General features: G+C 38.6%; 1 protein-coding gene across 1 annotated transcript in view; it reads left to right on the forward strand.

Moving 5' to 3' along the window:
• The first annotated feature begins 2347 nt into the window (after positions 1-2347).
• si:dkey-71h2.2 (low density lipoprotein receptor adapter protein 1) overlaps positions 2348-22534 on the forward strand; it is a 33365-nt gene continuing 13178 nt past the window's right edge. Inside the window, exons 1-3 of the mRNA XM_058378658.1 lie at positions 2348-2547; positions 11925-12067; positions 13442-13554. Coding sequence (XP_058234641.1) covers positions 2463-2547; positions 11925-12067; positions 13442-13554 — 341 coding nt within the window. The 5' untranslated portion in view covers positions 2348-2462. The remainder of the gene's footprint in view (positions 2548-11924; positions 12068-13441; positions 13555-22534) is intronic.

Raw genomic sequence — 22534 nt, forward strand, 5'->3', positions numbered from 1 at the left:
TCAGGAGTGAAGAATGTTGAGGAAAAGCAAATGAGTGCAGGAGTAAAGAAAAAACATTAAGGGATGAGAAAAGGCATTCAGGAGAAAATAGGAAATGAAAAAAAGGTAACTTGGAATTAAGGTGAAACAACTTAAAGTTATAAGGGAAGCTCTTAGATACTGGGAAAGGTTAAGGACAAGAAAAATAAAGAGGAGGCTTAGAAAGAGATCTGATTTTGAGATATGTGTTTACCTTTAAGTAAAGAACAATTGTTCATTTTGTGTCTTTAAGCTCTGCTATGGAGAAGGCCAGTTTAGGTCATTTCCCAACTCACTGCAATACTTGTGCTGAGATTAATGTTCCCACATTGCTGACCCCACATCGTGTCACATAAGCACCACTACCCTCATGTGTACTGCTCCTGCAATCAACTTGTTGATTAGCACTATTGAGCAATATAGTGTTATAGTGAGTAAACTCTTTAAAGCCAAACATTTCTACAGAGGATCTCCTAAATCATGTGAGAAAATCACAACAAATAAAACATACATTACCAAGGTACACAAAGTGGACAAAATGTTTGAAATTTACATGTGAATTATATGGCTTTTATATTTGAGAAGAGCAAGGTGATCTTACAGATGACTGTTCTGGCATCTTGAGGTTTTCTTGGCCATTACTTCATTTTTACTTCATCAACTTAAGAGATGCTTATGACATGTAGAATTAATTGGTGTAAAAAGGAAGGGGGTGGAGGAGCAGAAGGAGAGGTAGAAGAGTGTGTGTAGATCATGAAGCCTGACTGGTTGTCTTTTAGTAGAACATAGTGCTTGTGCAAATTGCCTGCTACCAGTTGGGTTTAAATCCAGAGGTTAAACAAAAATAATAGATAATACAGCCTGTTGGACTGTCAAACAACTAAAGTCTTTCTGCTGTTTCTGCTTTGTTAAGACCATGAAGGAATTAAAACCTGTCTATTTTGCTTATGTGTATTTGCTCTGTGAAAATGACCAAAATACACACAACGACACTGTATTGCCAAACGTTTTGGGACATCTGCTCTTACATGCACATGAATGTAATATAGAGTTGGTCCGCCCTTTGTAGCTATAACCGCTTCAACTCTTCTGGGAAGGCTTTCCACAAGGGTTAAAAGTGTGTTTAGGGGAATTTTTTTTATCATTCCTCTATAAGCGCATTTGTGAGGTCAAGCACTGATGTTGGACGAGAAGGTCTGGCTCACAGTCTCCGCTCTAATTCATCCCAAAGGTGTTTTATCAGGTTGAGTTCAGGATTCTGTGCAGGTCAGTCAAGTTCCTCCACACTGAACTCACTCATCCATGTCTTTATGGACCTGGCTTTGTGCACTGGTGTGCAGTCATGTTGGAACAGGAAGGGGTCATCCCCAAACTGTTCCCATAAAGTTGGGAGAATGAAATTATCCAAAATGTCTTGGTATGCTGAAGCATTAAGAGTTCCTTTCACTGGAACTAAGGGGCCGAGCCCAACCCCTGAAAAACAACACCTGAATTCAATGATTTGGAGGGGTGTCCCAAAACTATTAGCAATAGTGTATATAGCTATTTTAGAAAATAGCACAATTTCCAAGGATGACTCCACCTGGTGTGTAATTAATGGACACATTTTAAATACATAGAGAAAACTAGCCTACTGAAAATCCAGCTGCCAAAGGCTTTTAAACTACTAGCTCATAAGTTCTGGTAGAAACGATTCCTATTAATGCTAACTTAAATCTTTATTTGTCACATATACATTACTGCACAGTGAAATCCTTTTTTTTTGCATATCCCATCCTTAGATGCTGGGGTCAGAGCACAGGGTCAGCTGTGATACAGCATCCCTGGAGCAGGGTGGGTTAGGGGCCTTGCTCAAGGGTCCAACAGTGGCAGCGATGGGGTTTGAACCCCAATCTTCCAGTCAGTGACCCAGACCCTTAACTACTTGAGCTACCACTGCAATAGCTCAAGCTACAATAGCGTGTTAACCTATTTTTAAGAAGTAAAGCAAAGCTAGTCTAACAATTTGAACCCCAACCAATTCTCCCTGGTTTTGGGAGATTCTTTGTTTGTTTTTTGATATCTGCTCAAACCAAACTGGCATTTTCAGCTTCTTTTCTTTTTATTCCAGATCTGATCCGTATTAACTGTTATATATTTTATCGAGCAGAGAAAACAAATTATTTGGCCAGTATCTTTATCGTGTACTTTATTTCCCTAAACATAACTAAAGAATAGGATCCATCCGCATCTCGTCGACGACGTCCTTTTACGTCACCCCGGAAGTGGGCGGTGTTTGTGTGAACGCGCACCTTTCCATCCGTATCCAAGCAGCATCCGCGCAGGGATGTGAGAGAGTTAAGAGCCGCTGTGTGCATGGCATCGTCCCACTCCACTGATCAGACAAGCGCCCTTATTCCTCCGCTGCTCCGGTCATCGCAGTTTATTAAACTATCCACCTGAGCATGGACGCGTTAAAATCAGCCGGGAGAGCTATAATAAAAAGTCCTGGAGTTCCGAGGCACACATGGGGAACCGCCAAGCACGAAAGTAAGTACTCTGTGATCATGAAACTAAATGTATGACTGAACATGTAATGATGTTTGGAACTGGACGTAATGACCATCCTTTGTAAATCTTTACTAGTGCAAATCATGCAAACTAAGGTTTAATGACGGGTTAATTTTTACGCACTTTACCTATTATTTTGTCCTGCCCTCCCCAATTTGATATGCATCATCATTAAAACTTTTCTTTCATGCCTGTTGTTTACTGGGAATTTAATCCTGAGATATTTTTAAACAGTCTAACACAAACCCTGGCTTTTTTATTCCCTCTTTGCCTATTTGTTATACTGGGAATCTTTAGCATGCACAATGCACAATTTTTTAGCATTTAGTTAACATTCTACTACATATCTATTCCAAATGAAAGGAGAGTATTATTTATCATACTCTACATCGCTGACCTTGGTCCATCTATGGCCTGATGACTGATTGGGCTCATCAGGTCTTTGTGTATGAATATGCTGTTGACTCGGAAAGAAGAAGCAGAAGTGTGCACTGTGAGAATAATTATAAATTAGTATTCAGGGGACTAGATGTATGCTAAATAATTAGAGCTTTATTACAATATTATGGCTGGAGCTCACACACATGCACACAGAGTATACCTCTTTTCATCTCGAACCACCAAGAGAGGCGAGCCGTTTATACATACTGGCTGCAGAGATGGTTACACAAGCTTGCGACCCCTCACTCAGCAGCCTTCCACATCAAGAGACGCATACCAAAGTCCACTCCTACTCAATATCCTAGCATGTCAAAACGCATAAGTCCACTCATACACACAAATAGCAGTTAGTTACCAGCCTGAAAAAAATCCACCAGAAATCCTGAATACTTTCACAAATGATTATTTTAATTAGTACAAATGTTTAATTATTGGCCAACCTTTAACTAATTATTTAATAAATTTATTTATTATTACTATTATTATTATATTATTTATTATTTAAATATATTATGTGAATCACTGAACACCAGTTCACATGTTGATAAATGCGTGTTTCATTTCCACACACATTAGCATGTAAAGACTTTTGTCTGTGTGTGATGAACATATTGCCTGCAGTCCAGAACAGTCATATTGATGTGTCATCTGCGAGTCATTCTCTCATGCATATGTCCTTGGTGACTTGAGGATTGTTTTCTAAGAGACACTTGTGCATAAAATGAATGCCACTCAGACTGGATTAAATTGTTATTTGCTAGGGTCTTTCACTCAATTATCTTTGAAAAGCTGTGCTAACAAATAAGTGTCAAACAGTCAGCTTTAATTGCAGTGGGTACTGGATACATGGCTGTACAGGGAGTCTCTTAACTGCTGGTTAGCTTAGGGCTATTTATCAGAGACTTTAACTCATAAGGGCATGTTTGTGGCCCTACATAACTCTGGCAGTCTTTAAACATTTAATTGAGGCACCGAAAATAAAAATATTACCGTTATTTTCTGGTGTCTATTACCAGCAGTATGGTGGTGGTTTATTTAGGCTTTTTTGCCATTGTGCCTTTGCACACAAACCTCTTCTACACGTGGAGCGGTTTTAGTTTGTCTGATTTATAAGAAAGAAATAAAAGGCAGAGTGTTGCATATGCACAACATCTCCAAACTGTCACTTTTGACAGCTGAATGATCAAACTTAGAATTGTCAGTTTTGACAGCAGAAGATGAAACCTAGCCCCTCCAAGTCACAGAGCAGAGCCGCTTGTCATTTGCAGGCGGATTACAGAAGCTGAGCGGAGGCTGAGGGAATAACCTGAAAACCTCAATTTATCAGTTTAAATATCCGCATAGATATCATGAATATACATGCTCCAGCCATGAGTCAGAACTAAACATAGCTTCAGATTTCCCCTCACAGCTTAATAATTGCAGCTAGTGCTTACTGATTCCTGCTCTGCCCTTGCAAACTTCAAAGCTCTAAAGTCCAGTGCCATGTTTCCGGAGCCAAGAGAGATTTTGAAAGCTAAGCATATCCTGCCGGTGCTCCTGGCAGTGCTCATCTGTCGAGGTCACAGAGCTGGCGTGTGTATTAAGCAGGGGCACGAGCTCATAGAGAAGAGCTTCTGTCCCTTCTGATTGGATCAGTGAATTGGGAGTGACCTTCAAAGGGTAGTTTATTTGGCATACACATTAGAAAAACCCGACTATAATTTAATTTATGTAGCTATTAAATTCTCAACTTTAATAAAAATGTGTGATGTTTTGAGTTGTGAAGTCACATACCAAGGCTTTAAGTATCTGTTAACACAAAATACTATGTTTGACTGTATAATAAGTATTAAATTAGTGTTAGGAGAGTTACAGTTGAGTGCAAAAGAATTAAATTAAATAATTTTTTCTGAGGACATGGTGGCTTAGTAGTTATCATATTTGCCTTGATCCTAGTTGGGAGTTCAATTCCTGCCTCCAGTCAGTGTGTGGAGTTTGCACGTTCTCTTGCTTCTGGGGGGTTTCCTCCAAGTACTCTGGTTTCCTCCTCAGTCCAAAGATATGTATTGTGATTGGCATCTCTAAATTGTCTGTATGTGAATGAGTGTGTGAGAGTGTGTGCATTGGTCCACAGTGTCCTAAGTCACCTGGGATAGACTTCAGGTTTCCTGTTTTCAACAAGGAAACCTTCCACAACATTTTAATAAGAGGTGAAATAGTGGGGGGATGTGAATAGGGTGAAAGAGATGCGCAGTGGCACTGGGTGAGTTTTGATGGTAATCACACTAATCATGAAAGTGTGACTCACTAGCATTTTTGTTGGTTCTACACAGAATGATACAGAATGGCATTCAGGAGATTCACTCTGCTTTCATTTTTTGGATTCAGGCACTCAAGCCCCCTCATGCCAGCATGTCTACTCTTGTACTTTTGTATTTATAAGCTCAACCTGTCCCTTGGCACTCCTTAATGTAGTCCTTGCAAGCTAAATGTGGATAAATCATTCAAGGCTCTGTTAAGACATGAATCTGTGCATGAACAAATTTACAAAGTCTTCATGCATTTAAACCTCTGTAACCTATTCAGTCCTGCAAATTTTAGGGCTTTCCTGTTCTAACACACCCACTCCAGGGGAATTATGTGATTATTGTTATATGAAATTGTTAAAGGCATTGTTGTTAAAGGGTATTGTTTTTCTTTTAATGCTCTGATGGAATGTGAACCTGTTTGGACCTCATGTCCTCGTTGACAGATGCATGAGGATAAGTAGTAGCATTTAAAAACAACTGTTGAGGTAATGTACAATGGCAGCTCACAATCACTGCAGTGTCTCTTAATGCACAAATAATTAAAGCAAACATTCATGCTTGATCTTTCAATTCTCTCCAATGGATATAGTGCTAACTGTCTTTTTATTGCTTATCTTTTAATCCAAAATATACGACTAATAGATGCACTCTGGATTTCAGGCCTGTACTCAAATAAAATATATGAACATGAGAGTGAAAATTACAATTCTACCATCTCTTTTGTCAGATTCTCTTTATTTTTTGGCTTTTGTCACAATATTTCTTTGAAACAGATACAGTTTAATAGTAGTTACCAATCTCCGTTATTCTTTTTTTCACTCTTTCCCTCCCCTTTTCATTTTTTTTTTCTTTGCATCTGTGCTAATAAGGTTTTGTTCTAGTGTCTGGATCCATCAGGGCCCCCTGCAATTTATCCCCCACTGGCAGCGAATAAAAGAAGACAATAGGATTTTAGAGATAATCACAGTGGGATGCACATATCTGCCAAGCAAACAGACATTAAACCTAGGCAAAGCTTCATAAAAATTAGACTCAAGCTGCTGAGATTAGAATCAAGCCAAAGACAACTTAATAGGGAGAGGTGCCTAAGTATTCTGACTTTAAAGTCAGAAGTTCATATTTAACTAGATTTGTATTTCCCCAAGTCTATACACATTGCTAGAAAGAAAGAAAGAAAGAAAGAAAGAAAGAAAGAAAGAGGAAAGGGATTGAGCAGTGAGGCCTGGATAGAGGGAAAAAAGAGAAATTAAGAAACAGGAAAAGAGAATGTATGAGAGAGGCAAAAAAAAAAAAATTTGAAAAGAAGAAGAAAAAAAAGTAATAAAGGAAATGAAAAAGAGAAGCCAAAAAATGATATAAAGTAATGGGGAAGGGAAAGAGAAGGATACAAGACTGAAAAGAAAAGGATCCTACTGAAATAAAATCAGGAAAATATCCCATGGTTCTAGGTAATGGAGCTAAATATGAATTGACTTGGCTTCGGATTCGTGTAGTCAGGGTGTACACTTTTTTTCTTGGACTCCAGAAATATCCAGCTTAAAATATTCAGAAAGAGAGCTGAGTGCAAACGTTGAATAAGGCTTGAACTCGATGACTTGCTGTGAACCACAAGTGAAACCTCAAATCTTGTATTTTCTCAAAACATTAAGATAAGAGGCTAAGGTAACAGGATAAAGAGAGAGAGAGGAGACAGTATGAATGTAGATGAGATTAGTCCTACATGGAAATCTTGTAATGGACCTTGATGGCAATTGACTTTGCATTAGATACCTGTAGATTTTTCTTTAGGAACTCATCAAGGCTGACTGCTGAACCGAAGTGTGTGATTTCAGCACCATGGACAGCGACCGACTCTACTAGAGCCATTTTTTTAATATCAATTTTTCTTCAAGATTTATAATGGGGGTTGTCGATGGAGGATCCGTTATCTTATGTGTGCAAATATTCTCCTCTGTCAACTGATAGCAGTTGTTTAATATTTTATGCAAGTCTCATCTCCCACAGTCAGATCTAACAGCATTGAGGAGTTAAAGGAGTGAAAGAGTCAAGTAAATTATGCACTTCTAAATAAAATATTCAGATTTCATTGTGCATTACTGCAGCAGCTGCTTTGTTTAATGGAAGGAACTTTCAAGCCCTTTGTTTCTTTACTGCCTAGGACAGCTGTCAGGGAAATATAATACAACCCTGCTTTTTTCTCCTTCTTTATTTTCCCTACTCATCTCCTTTGCTCAGGTGTGATGGGCTCAGCCTCCTCTCACTTTGAAGATGCACCCTACTGGGAAAGCAGCCTTTTGATTCCTACCCTCCTTTAGTCTATGCAGTGGCTGTCCTTTTTGGGAGTGTGAATGTCTACATTCTCTACCTTTTCCTTTTTTGTTTTGTTTTCTTATATTCATTGAATTACTTTTATAAGGAGTTGTAAGTTCTTCACATATCATACACAGGAAGCTCAAAGTGATGCTCATAATTTACTTTTACCATTAAATACTGCATGCCGGAGGGAAAAATTTATGGGATTTAAATAATTTTCTGGGCTCTGGGAGACTTTGTGTCTTGTGTAGGAAGAACCACATATGGCCGTAATCGTCTGGTGTCCACATACGTTTATTTATATTGTGTATACAGAGAAATGTGAAATACCCACTTGACCTGTCTTTCTATCTGCAAGATCAGATTAAAGGTAAGTTTTTATGGTGTTAAAGCATATGCATTAATGTGGTATTAAAATTTCTTGCAGTCTGGCTTACCATATAGTACACTATGGCACTGGAAAAGTTCACTGGCATTACAACATCCTTAAATTCACCAGGTGGGTTGGGAACAGAATAAATGTGTATGACATTCAACCAGTACTGCCGGACCATTTATAAGCAATATTTGCACCCATTTATTTCCATATTCTGCATGTCATGGAGTTGCTTCATGTACGTTATATTTACTGGATACTAATTCAAGCAGAAGGCTTTTGAAGAAATTCCTCTCATGGGCTAGACTCTTATTTTTTCCCAGTGACAGGACACATCTTTTATTTCTCTTCAGTAATTGCACTTGTCCAATCATTTACCATAATCACAGGGCTCCTGCAGATATAAGTTAATTGAAAGTGTAAGAAATTAATTGGAATTTGAAATGAATCAGGGATTACTTTAAAATATAATAGCCGTCTTCTCCTAAAGTGTAATATCTGTATGTCATAAAATTGGCTCTGAGATGACTCTGCTGATAGCTGAATAGATATGAGTTCTGGGAAATTGGATGGATGAATCTCAGAGTGAATAAAGCTAAGAACATTTGGGTGAGAGTAAAGGAAATCCCTTTTTCAGGAATGCAGGAATCCGTTGTGTTCGACAATGCAGCGATCGACAGTGCTGGTCCCTTGAGATGTACGTTCCTACAGGATTTGGTTTCAACATTAATTCAGTACACCTCCTGAATATTGTAGCCAATAGCTTCTGTAACGGTGGATCTTCAGGAAGAGGGTTGTTGATCAGGAGTCTGAGCTGACAAACAGTATTTTAGCATTTTCACCATTTATGCCATTTTAGAATACAATTCCATTTATACATTAAATCATTTGGGCTAATGCTTTTAACCAAAGTGACTTGCAATTGAGACTGAAGTTCAAGTTAAACAAGTGGCAGCATGATGCTGGGATTCGAGCATACAGTATGATCATGCAATGCCGTGAGTAACCCATGAGTTTACACTAATTACAAATTGGAAACAACCCTTCCTTACAGTAAGAGACGTTTGAAAGCATGTACGTCAATCCAGGATATTTGTATAAAGAGTTATATTTGTGTCATACATCTATCATCTATCACTGATACACATCTTCATTTAAATGCTTGTTATCCATGTGGAGGCCTTATACAATCTAATCAACTCTCACATTAAGGAACTTTCAACTTTCACACATAGTTGCATTCGTTGCTAAGCAACAAAGCATGGTCCTACACCCTTCTGTGGTCTGTGCATTCTGCTGTCCCAAGCAAACTAATTTGACTGAGTATACTGTATTCAGCAGAAAATGTTCAGCTTGTCAGACTCAGTCTCTTTCCCATTGCAATAGTCTCAATATGTCACCAACATTCAACCCTATCTGAAGATAAGATCATTCTAATGATGTTTAAATGATTATCATATTACAGGATAGAGACTCCCCTTCATCTCCAGCTTACTAAAGCCTCTTCATGTCCTATATTCAGTAATGCCCTAGATTCATTATTTTCAGATTTTAAATACCATGGGATAGTTGGGTCCCTTATTAGGTTTTTCTAAGTGTGAATTAAAAACTTATTATTATTATCATTATTTTAATATATTTATTTATTGGCTGTGAAATCTGAATGCTATTGTGGTTCTTCTACTAAAATTTCTGAATATTGGCAATTGAAATTCAGCCCCTGGCCATTTCAGATGTGAGATATTGGTTGCTAAGGGCAACTGTCTCATGCCCATTTGCAAATCTAAAGTGTATTCCTTAATCAAATCTGTCAGCATAAAAGATCCATCATTAGTTATCTGTGAAGAGCATCACTGTTGAGTTTGTGTGCAAATGAGTCCATCAAGCACTGTGAAAACAGTGGCATTGACTGTGTGAGCACAACTCAAGTGATCATGTTTTAGACAAACAAAATTGCTCAAATGTTAGTTGAAACCTAGACCTCGGTGTGTTCTTTCACTTAACTTCAATTCGGGTTAGTACTGTAGGCGAGAGATATTTCATTAAAATGTGTAAAAGACCAATTTCATAACATTTCTGTGTGGATAAGTGACCATGATATCTGAAAGATGGCACCTTTAATGCTTGATAAATAATAACTATGTAAATCATACCAGTAGGTGGATTGGCTAAAATGAATTGCCCTTAGGCATGTGTGTGTGTGTGTGTGTGTATGTGTGTGTGTGTATGTGTGCATACAGGGTCCTTGCAATGTATTGTGTCCCATTCAGGGTGTTTCTGGTATAGACTCTGCACCATTCCTCTAGATTTTTCAGCATATCTTTTTACACAAAATATTTGCTTCAAATTCACTCAGTTACTTCTTTATACTTAGTGGATTTAATTAAGTGTAACACACAATACAGTAAACTTGTGTATAATAAAAAAAAATTAAATGGTTTGAGGTGATCAGTTTCTTCAGTGTTTACAGTGTAGCAGCTGCTGCTCTTCATGCTGTACTGCTTACTGTTCCAGTTATAGCAAATCAGCCTGCACCACCACATGCATTTAATACAGACACGAGTGTTCTTACAGTATGTCTGCTCCCTTGTGTAATAGTGTTTCAGAAAATTAGATCTCTCTCTCACTCTATCTCTGTCTGTCACTCTCTCTCTCTGTCTGTCTCTCTATCTCTCTCTCTCTCGCTCGCTCTCTCTGTCTGTTTCTCTCTGTCTGTCTGTCTGTCTCTCTCTCTCTCATTCTCTCTCTGTCTGTCACTCTCTCTCTCTCTCTCTCTCTCTCTCTCTCTCTCTCTCTCTCTCTCGTTCGCTCTCTCTCTCTGTTTCTCTCTGTCTGTCTGTCTGTCTCTCTCTCTCTCTCACACACACACACACACACACTCACAGCAACAATGCACATACCTGAACATATCATTAGAGCCATGCGCTTTCCTGTTTTTGCAATAACAGAGGATGTAGCTCTCTCTGTCTCCCTCTCGGTCTCCCTCTCTCTGTCTTTCTCTCTCTCTCTTTTTCTCTCCCTCTCTCACACACATACAACAACCCAAACACCCCCAAACATCAGTTTTCCCCAAATCGTAATGCAGTCTATAGCAACGCCCTGTTTATAGACCAGTTCAAATCTCATTACTGTATTATCTGTTACTGTAATTTACCCTCACTCGCTATTTACAAACAGAGCAAGTGTTTAAGTGCAAGTTGCTTCTCTGAGTAATTTGGGTAACAGCCTGGAGCATCAACATTGATTTGTTGTGGATTTGTCAGTAGCTCATCTCAGGAGACTGGTCTAGGTGAGATAGTGCCTCTCTAGCTTTGGGGAACAGTAATGTTCTTCATGCTTTTTCTGGGACACAGTATTTCTCTGGCCCAGATTTACCATGAGTGAGCATTTTGGGTTATAATACAGGCAAGGTACAGGCAACAGTAGCTAAAAATAGAAATGGCTTACATGTGTGATATAACTTTTGTTTATCATTGTTTTGGCAAATTTACTACAGGCTATTTGGAATGATGTGCCAATGGATTATTTACTTCTAACAGAGAAGTGATGGGAAGCCTGTCCTCCATACCATAAACAGCTGGTGCAGGCTGGCAGAGGCAGATAGTCACAACATGACTCTGTCAGAGCAACACAATTTACAGACAGACACATTACCGCCATCAGCTTGCTTCTGTGCATGTACACAATATATAGATTTCTTTATCACTGAAGCCTATTTAAAGCTTTCCGAATAAAATGAAACCCGCACTTCTCCCTGTTACACTCACAGTTAAAGTCTCACTTACATGGACCGTAATTACTTTAGTTTAACTGATTGGGACATCAGTCATTAGACCTAAAAACCCTTGGTGTTTTGGGCATTCAACAAATTAGTTTGTTCGTAGTTTGTTGTTATTTGTTCGTGCTTGAAAAGAGTCTGCTCTTTGTTTTTGTAGAGCTTCCAGAGAACTGGACGGACACTAAGGAGACTCTGCTGGAGGGAATGGTGTTCAATGTGAAGTACCTGGGCATGACGTTGGTTGGTCAGCCTAAAGGAGAGGAAATGGCCGCCGCTGCCATCCACAGGATTGTCTCAACGGTAAGTTTCCATCAGTGAGTGAAGATTGTATCCAGAGGTTAACCATTTTTAAATATGTTTGTTGGAAATGATGTTATGGAGAAAATGATGCAAACAGTTTTGAACCAATGACAGTAAAAACAAAAAACAGTAGCACAACAATTATCAAGACTTATTAAACATTTTTACTTATGAACTGTGCATAGTTTGGTATAAACGACCAGTTAACTGCCTAGTATATTGTTATCAAGGTATTTCTAAAATGCTATTTGTTTTTCTCTTCTAAGTAGTAAGGTATTTTCATCAGAACCACATATAAAATATTACATGAAGTAAATGAGAGCTTCAATTAATACTAATTTCTTTAAGCTAATATACAGTGTAGGCATCAATCAATATTTGCTTAAATTAGTTTATTTCCTCAGACTTTTATTGATCAGATTTCATCAATTGCCTGAAAATCTCTGACCTCCAGAAATCTCACATAGACCTCTGCTGAAAATTTGTGGGTTATTAGTAGCACTCAAAGTAGGGCCCAGTTACACCCCTGGGGTCTTGTGAGTGTTCATGATTTTCATTATAATTATCGAAATCCACCATTTTGTTAGTTTGTTGTCTGTTTGTCTGACCTCTTGAATTGAAGGGGTTAAACTCAAATCCCTGTCAACTTGGACCTAATTTGCTCTACTGGTGGCACATTCAGGAATAGAAAGCTTTACTGCTCTAATAAATAGAGAAAGGTTAATGTATATATTCAAAGAAATAGGACCCAATCTGTACTAAGAGGGTCTGTGAATTTTTTTGTTTACACTTAAAAGTGTCCCTGGATAGAAACAGAATAATTCATCAGTTGTTGCTCTTCTAATGGAGCCAAACTTCTGCACTGCATTTGTTCTTAAAGTTCTGTTTTGTTGAAGCATGACAGAAGTAGATTTACTTTCTCTTTGTGCTACAGCAGAATTCATGTTGCAGAGAAAAATGACTCCCAGAGATTACACAGAGATTGTGACTTCAGTCTAGCTGCTAGTGAGTTTTTCATTCCGGCACATTGACTGCCGTCTCATGGGCACTGAAAAGGCCCTCCAGATATAGTTTGCCTGATTTCCTCATTTTCTTTTGTCCTTGAAGATGATTCTCTCTCTCTCTCTCTCTCATCACACACTCCTTTCAATGTTGGCCCTGTTTCTATATTATAATCCCTTTGCTCTACAGTAGTGTGATAACACTTGTGTATCTCAGTAAACTGTTCCAGTGTGTGTGTGTTTTAAAGCTCAGTTAAAGCTCAGTTAAGCTTTTTACCAGCAGATTTGTTCTGCTAATCAAAACACACACAACATAACACACAACATATTATGGACTTTTGGACATTCAGATGTGTTTTTCTGAATTTTACAGGCTCGTGCCAGTACAAAAAAATTTCGGAAGGTGACCCTCAACGTTTCCCCTAAAGGGATCATCATTACAGACACTGAGACCAGCGATCTTATCGAGAACGTGTCTATTTACAGGTAGTAATGAATTGTTTCTTGTACAGACCCTATTGTAAATACCACATTACATTTTAGAAACTCTAGAAATGCAAGAACTTGACAGATACAACATGTTACAGTGGTTTTAAAAGGAAGTATTGTTCAATAGATTGACTTGCAGAATTTGCAGTAGTTGCAGAAGTTATAAAGGGTTCTATATGACAGATAATTCTGTATTAGAAGCTCTTTCTCATTCTACCTTGATTAAGCCTTTTGCTGTGTTTGTTTTTCGTGCCCCTTAAAACTGTTTATGAAACATTTTAAAAATATGAATTACATTGTCACATTACACCTTTTAAACCACCCCATTCTTAGTTATTGCTGTCTGTAATCTATATTAAATAAACCCAGTGGCGGGCCGTGCATTTCACACCTAGGCCTTCACTGGTGTCCTTCCTGAATTAATCCACCTCTATACCATCATTATGACACCAAGGCAATAGATACTAATTAACCGTTAAATAACAAAGTAAAAAAGAAATTAGACTACAGTATTTCACACCTCACAAGGAATAGTCCATTTTATTACAGTCCGCCTTGAAAATGCATTTGTAAGGATGTCTGAGACCAAATCGATTTCATCTCCTCGGTCAGCCATTGTGAGTTAAAATATATATATATTTTATTTAGTTTGTGCGGTTCGCTGCCTCTGACTACATCAATTATCCAATAAAAGGACGGGAAATTGCTGACGTAATCGTATGCCTGCTAGATGGCCCCAGTGATGCCAACTCGAAATCTGATTGGTTAATGTAACAATTTCATAGCCACTTATTTTAAGCTACGGGAGCCTGCACTATTGATTCTGAAGGCCTTAAGGCAGATTTCTTTCACTCTGGCATGACGGGATAAATATTCTTATCATAAATATACACTACTGGAAGCAGCGCAACCAAGAGAAAAGTTATGAAATGTAGAGAATAGACTATTGGGAATACTTTAATACACATTCATGGAAAAATATATTAAATACATTAAAATGCAAGTAAGTGATTCAGATCACTGCTGTTTAGGCCAGCAGAGAAGGCCTTGCTGGCCCTGACAGCCTACCACTGACGGCCCACCACCTCACTTACTTGAAATTATACCACTTGTTTCTATAGGTGGTAGGCTATGTCATTGGTTAGCTATTATACTTGCTTTTAAAATCATTACAAATTTAATCAGATGAAAAGATAAATCAGCGTGACTGTTGGGCCTGGCTCACAAGACGGTCTGGCTCACAGTCTCCACTCTAATTCATCCCAAAGGGTTCTATCAGATTGAGGTCAGGACTCTATGCAGGTCAGTCAGGTTCCTCCACAGCAAACTCCCTCATCCATGTCTTTATGGACCTTGCTTTGTGTACTGGTGTGCAGTCATGTTGGAACAGGAAGGGGTCATCCCCAAACTGTTCCCACAAAGTTGGGAGCATAAAATTGTCCAAAATGACTTGGTATGAAGCTGAAGCATTAAGAGTTCCTTTCACTGGAACTAAGGGGCCGAGCCCAACCCCTAAAAAACAACACCTGAATTCAATGATTTGGAGGGGTATCCCAAAACTTTGCACAATATAATGCATGTGCCCATAGGATGCTACAGATCCACTGACATTTCATAATCAAAAATAAATTACCAAAATAAGCAAAAAAAATTATTCATTTATCCATCCATCCATCCATCCATCCATCCATCCATCCATAATTACACATACTATTTCTTTTTTTATCAGTTCAGTTTAATCTAATTTTGTCTTGATTTGCCAATAATGTTTGTCACTTTATAGCACTGAGTTATTAACTAATGCTTTTAATTTATTGTTAAATAATGATTGCCATACCAAATACTGTGATAATTAATCCATCACTTTGGTGTGTAATCACACTGTTTTTTGTTTTGTGTATTTTAGTGCATTTGTATTTTTCTGTTATCAGTCATACAGTGTTTTTATGTGCTCTGTGATGTGTGATGTTTTCCACTGTAGAAGGTGAAGAAATATTAAGTCATGATACAAGGAAGAATGGTGTGTATGTGTGTGTGTGTGGGTGTAAAGATAGCTGCTGAGGAGTATTAAGTTGAGAGCAGGCCTCTGACTGCTGCTATGTTGTTTTCTTATCAGCAATACCAGAGACACAGCGTGCTTCTAATTTCTTTAATCACGCTTTCTCGAGTCCTGTCCTTGCTTCACTTCCACATTACTTAGTTTCTCTGAGGAGGAAAGGAAAGCAAATAAGATCTGGAGGAATCGAGGACACGTGTGTTTACCAAATGTGACATCACTCTAAAGTGACTATTTATTGATGATGAGCTGCCCAGAGCGTAGTGCCTATGGAATAAACAGCAATTGAAACAGCACTGCATTGCATATTAAGTGATATTTTAGTCTGTACAATAAGAATTTTAATTTATGTTCAAACTTTTAATTGTACCTGTAGTCTCTTAATTTTTTAAAATAATTCATTTTGTATTAGTGCTTCTTATCCTGTGGTTTATTTTAGTTTTTTGTTTTTTTTTGGAGGAGAGAGAAAGCATTTATGATTTCATCAAGCTGTACAATAAAGAAAAGGAAGCAGTTGTGTATCCTTCAGACTTTGATCAATTTCCATGTCAAGGGGTAAAGGATGTATAGGAGCCATAAGAGTCAAGAGTGTATTTCCCTCTCTCTCTCTCTATCCTGCTTATCACACTGGCCGCACTCCTACTGGTCACACCATGCGTACTACCAGACTCTCGAACACTTCCCTGTGTTCTTCTACCTGCATTATTAATAAAGGTCTAAGCAAATGAAAGGAATGGAGTTGGACATTTTACTGGACTTAACTGGCCCCTCTAGTTGTTTTTCTTCTCATTTGCTCTTGGCTTAGGAGGCTCATCTCTCGAGGGAACGCAGCACTTCCTGCAGCGCCAGGTTTCTGTGTCTGATCCGGTCAGTGCAGACTTTGATCCCGGAGACGAGGCTAGATTTCAAAGAGGTAGACTTGAAAAGCAAAGCTTATTATTTGTTGATCAGTCAGTTGGAGAGCTACATTGTCAGTCAGTTGTCAGTTAGAGTAACAGCACAGAATATGTAATAATATACAGTGTAGGCACATATTTAAATAAAAAAGAGGGGAAATTAGGCAGGTTTGTGTTGTTTTAAAGCTAAAATACTACTTGTCTTGCCACAGTAAAATGTAAATTAAACAACATCCATTAGGAATATACTCAGAACTCAGAACACTAGTGTGTTTGTAATGCACAGTGCATATTGTTTACTCTGGATTTTTAAAGAAAAAACAATGACCAATTTATAGTTAATAGTAGAAACATACATATAATGTAAATTAATGCATATACTTCTAGCAAACAAGACAGGAGCAGAGAGAGAGAGAGAGAATGAGAGAGAGAGAGAGAGAGAGAGGGACTGGGGTGGGTGTTACAGAAATGTAGAGAGAGAGAGAGAGAGAGAGAGCGACAGAAAGAGAGAGACATAGAGGGAGAAAGAGAAGGAGACAGAAAGGGAGACAAAGAGGGAGACTACAGGTAGAGAGAGAGAGAGAGACAGGGAGACAGGGAGAATGACAGTGAGACATAGAGAGAGACAGAAAGGGAGACAAAGAGGGAGACTACAGGTACAGAGGGAGGGAGAGACAAGGAGACTGAGAGAGAGACATAGAGGGAGAGTGCAAGGGAGAGACAAGGAGGGAGAGTGCAAGGGAGAGACAAGGAGGGAGAGTGAGAGGGAGACATAGAGGGAGAGCGCAAGGGAGAGACAAGGAGGGAGACAGAAAGAGAAAGACAGAGAGGGAGACAGAGAGGGAGTCAGATAGAGCTACATCCTCTGCTAATGCAAAAACAGGAAAGTGCATGGCTCTAATGATATGTTCATGTATCCTCTTTCCTATTTATGGATCCTGCCCCCACCTCACTTCCAAAATAGAGCTTAGGAATAGAAGGCAAGAAGACAATGCTGTCTTGTCCTTTTTCACTTATTTGTTTATATAGCATGAGATTCTAACATGAGATTTTTTGTGCAATTCTCAGATTTTCACTTTCTAAAAAAGTATATAAAGATATATATTTTTTGCAATTCATAATGTCGCATTACATTTATGGTTGTTTGTACGTATTCATTAATTATTCGTACTTTTTTATATAAGGTCTTTGTAGAATAAGGTAACTTATTTGTGAGGTTGCTTATTGTTTTTTTTTTGCTAAAGCCTGAAATCTGCTCAGTGTTTGTGTAATGAGATTTGGCATGGCTCTCTATCAGCTGTGTGGGATTTCAGTGACAGGTTAAAACTCGTTCTGGCTTTGCTCCCACTGTGCCAATGCTAATGTATTCAGCACTACTGTGTGTAACAGAACATAAGCAGACAGGCTCGCGCTTCACTAATGCAGTTAAACCTCCGCTAAAGCACAGCGTTCAAAAAGCCGCTTTTACTTTGCTTTTATGAGTAATCTGTGTTTTTATTAAGATTATTTTTACAAAGGTCAATCCTGAAACACTGGCAGGATTTTTCCCCCCACATATCCAGTGCATTGGTCCTTATGTTGATTCCTGAGGGAAGAAGATACCCTAGTTCCTCAGTGTTTCAGCCCAGTCAGAGGTTTACTAATGCAAATCCTTTTGTGCGTCTTTATTGTTTATGACAGTTCTGCCTCGACTCACATCCACACAAAATACCACTGTGTTCCTGACTGAAATCTTTAAATAGGTTTGTTTTCCATTTCAATGGAACATCACATCAAGTCCAATGAGAGATTTTTTAAGATGAGTGAAATTTTTGTTTACTCCATGACTGCTTTCGACAGGCTTAATTCTTCATGCCTTGGATTCCACAAGAAGTTTGGAAACATTGCTTTAGGATCTTGCTCCATTTTGACATGACTGCATCACATAATCATTACATGCAGATTTCTCAGCTGCACATTATGCTCTTGTTGAATAAACAAGAATATGTCAGGTGATCTTAACATAAATTGACATAACATTAACATAAATGGAGCTTGTCATGATTGGTTGTGATTTGTGCTTTGTGAAGTGCTAGACTTCACGGCTGTGGCCATATAGGGATGTACCTGGTCATCAGTAATACTCAGGTAGGCTGCACTGTTTAAACAATGCTTAACTGGTATTAATGAGGACCATGTGTCCCCACATCATTATCACCACCAGCTTGAACCGGTGCTTAGATTCATACTATTGATGCCAGTTTCTGAACCTAGTATCTGTGTGTCTCAGTAGCAGTCAAGATTTATCAGACTAAGGGCATATTCACAATTGGCCCTTCTGGAGCAGATTGCTTGTGGTGAGAAAGCACAGATGCAACAGACCAGTCATTTTAAAATGGCGTATAATGGTGAATTGAGACAATGTTGTCCCGATGAAATCTCAGTTCTGACTCAGACTGATAGATTATAACAACTACCGCTGAAAAGAAAGCCACAAGAAACTTACAGAGCTCCTGATGCTCCATCCTGATGGATGATCAGAACCCCGGCTATAAGTGTAACCCAATGAGAGGACATTTTTTTTAATATATGATATGCATCAACACATTGAAACGTAATTGAAATCTTTCAGTTTTGTGGTCCCATGATCATGATGTCCTTTGATTTCTGTATTTTCTGTTGTTTAGTTTGATCCTTAATGTTTCCCTGTGTTTGTTATTTATTTAATAAATTCCCTGTTTAATTTTATTCTGCATTTGCGTCTGGTCCTGTGACACTATAGGTCTGAAAACACCTCAAGAAGTGTTCAATTTTGTTGGATGTGTGCTCACTGTAGCCTCATGTAGACTATTGTTCTTAGCCAGCTGGCATAGAACACAGTGTGTCGTAACCCATTTGTGCCATAGTTGATGCTTATTGGACAACTACATGGGTAAGCAGGTGTTCCTAATAAAGTGACCGCTGTACTGTCTAAGCTGTGAATCTGAAATTCAAGACACTAAATTTTTCACCACTATCTGAATGTATGGTTTCACATTCCAACAGACTTTCTCATACTCCTCCTCTTTGTTATTTAGGCGGAGAAACTTTATTTAGGCCAGCTTTTTTAAATCCCTCCCCCTTCACACCCCCTAGCTCATAGTTGTTTGTAATTAAATCTGGGACTGCATTACTGATGAGATAAATAACAACTTGCCACGCACATCATTACATGAAAGAGTGAGGGAGAAAGAGAGAGGGAGAGAGAATCGGAAAGATTAAGAAGGCGTCTTGGGCATAGCTATTTAGGTCGGGTCTCAGTAATAACACGGCACGGTTAAAATATTGTGACCGTGAGAGCTGGATCTATCACTCATCTTGTCTGATAGCGTTCATTTTTTCCCACAATCTCTTTTGAAGTGTAATGTTATAACAGCCATTTTTCTAGCTGAAAAGGGCTGAAGTGTACAGAAACACTGAATAATAGACTCTTGCCTTTATGGTTCATGGGTTTTTTACCTCTATTTTACAGAAAAGAAATGTCTTTGTGGTTTGTGTAGTGAGTTTTCCAGAGCTTAAAAAGTGAGTTTAAAAAATCAACACCTATACCATAGGTGCTACACCATACATAACACCTTGGTTCTTTATGTATAACCATCCTTGCTTTTATGGCATCTTGTGTTTGAGGTAAAAAAAACCCTCAATACTAGTCAGAATTCTTGTAGTGTCCAGCAAACTACAGTGCTTACATTAAAGAAAACGCTTTCTTTTGGCCACAGTTTGCCTCCATTCCCAGATTTTGAGACTTGGTAACGCCCAAAATGGTGCAATATTCTTGCAGCCATGATCTTTTTTTGTGTGTGTGCTTTTTGTGTGTGCATCTGATTATCTATCCTGTGGATATGGATTTTCACAAGCCAAAACTTGTTTATTCGAGAAGCCAACTTCTTGCTCTGAAAAAGTCCACCGCCGGCGTGGTTCCGTGTTTACCTGACGAGGTGAGGAGAATTTATCTAAAGGCTAAGCTAAAGGCTAAGCGGCTAGCGAAGAAGTGGCGATATAAGCCTTCGGTACCTTCTGTAATCATGGGAAACATGAACTCACTACCGATCTATCTATCTATCTATCTATCTATCTATCTATCTATCTATCTATCTATCTATCTATCTATCTATCTATCTATCTATCTATCTATCTAATATTTTTATTTTTGCAGTCATCATCCTCACTTGCTTGGTTAAGGTAGTGTCAAGTGGTCTCTCCTGAAATGGACAACTGCCACGCCCTAACAAGCACCCATGCCTTGCAAGTATCCCTGGCTCAGCATGGTATAGTCTTGGAGCAGTGGTGGTTCTAGTGGTTAAGTCTCAGGGTTCAAGCCCCAGCACCATCAGTCTCCACTGTTTGGTAATTGAGTAAGGTGCTGGATCATAGCTGCCCCTGCGCTCTGACCCCAACTTCCTCAGCTGGGATATGTAAAGTAAAGAATTCCACCATGCTGTAATGTGTGGTGATAATAAAGGGTTTTTCTTTTTCATTTGTGTATATGAGCAGTTTATGCTTGCATCCTCATAATTATTTATTATGGGCATTCTCGGTTGTGCAGGATTTGGTCTCCTTCTCACCTCATTTATACTCCAGTGATACGGGAAGTCATTTTCCATTAAAGGCTTTTTAAAATAAATATTCCTCAGTTAAAGGTTACGTCTCTGTGATACACAATTTAATCAACCACAAATAGATTTTTTTAAAAGCCATTTTCACCCAATACCATCTAAAAATAATTTTGGATTGAAGATGATTGAAATTGACAGAATTCGGAGTTTTCTTTACTTTACTTATAAGAGTACCCCAAAGACATAATTCTGCTTTATATTTTAATTGCACTAAAAGTTAGAATTAAGACAGGGAGGGGGGCTTAAAAGTTTTTATACACTATATGGCCAAAGGTTTTATGGATGCCTGACCATTATATCCGCATGTGCTTATTGAACATCCCATTTCAGATTTAGTCCCCTTTTAGTGTTACAATAACCTCCACTCTTCTGAAAAAGCTTTCATTTTGAATTATGGAGCATGACTGTGGGGATTTGTCCATTCAGCCATAAGAGCATTATTGAGCTCAGACATTGATGTCAGACGAAAAGGCCTGGGGTGCAGGCCACTTGAAACTTGGCACACCATGTGTTCATGGACCTCACTTTGTGCACATGGGCATTGTAATGTTGGAACAGGATTGAGCTTTTTAATCCCACTGAAGGGAAATTGTAATGCGACAGCATACAAAGACATTGTATACAGTTGTGTAATGGGGAAGAAGGTGCAGGGTTTGGCAAGAACCCAGTGAGCAGGATGAACCACTATGTAGAGACCCACTGTTAAACTAAATGAAATTACGGAAAGTGACATTTTTCTGCTCCATTTTCTCTCTCACTTAGAAGATGGCTAGAGAAGCCAGAAGAAATTCCAAGAATATGACCAACATTTACCACCACACCAAGAACTGAGCCCCAGCAAGCAGCAAGGTTGACTCAAGACTGAAAGACTGAAAGCTTTCCTTAAACAGACTGGTGCAAGTGGCTCTGATTGCCACTGATTATGATTAAAACCTTACTCTCTGGCTCCCTCTGGTAAAAGGAACTGGTCCCTGTCAGTTAGTGCTTTTGGTTACTCTCTGCCTCCCTCTAGCGTGAGCAGAAGGATGAGCCAGACTGTACCTTGAAAAATTGTTTGCTTCCATCCTTATTTAGGGAAGACCCACATATAGGTGGGATGACCAGGTGTCCACATGCTTTTGGCCATATAGTGATGTTGTCTAGTCAGCAGTCTAAAAAATTTTTTAAATTTTTTCTGCAATATTTTTTTGCTGTAGATTATATTCCATGAATTAGAGCTATTTCATAACAAGGCTTTTTATTGACGTATCAGTCATTACATTAAAAAAAAAATGGACAAATCGACTTGTCTGCCCATGCTGCAGTTGAATTTGCATTCCTGCTGTGACAGGAGGAGATGTAACAGGATTTGATGTTATACTGAAAATGTATGTATGTATAGATCTACGTAT

The sequence above is a fragment of the Hemibagrus wyckioides genome, linkage group LG25, assembly GCF_019097595.1.
Source record: "Hemibagrus wyckioides isolate EC202008001 linkage group LG25, SWU_Hwy_1.0, whole genome shotgun sequence".
In the NCBI taxonomy this organism is placed as follows: domain Eukaryota; kingdom Metazoa; phylum Chordata; class Actinopteri; order Siluriformes; family Bagridae; genus Hemibagrus; species Hemibagrus wyckioides.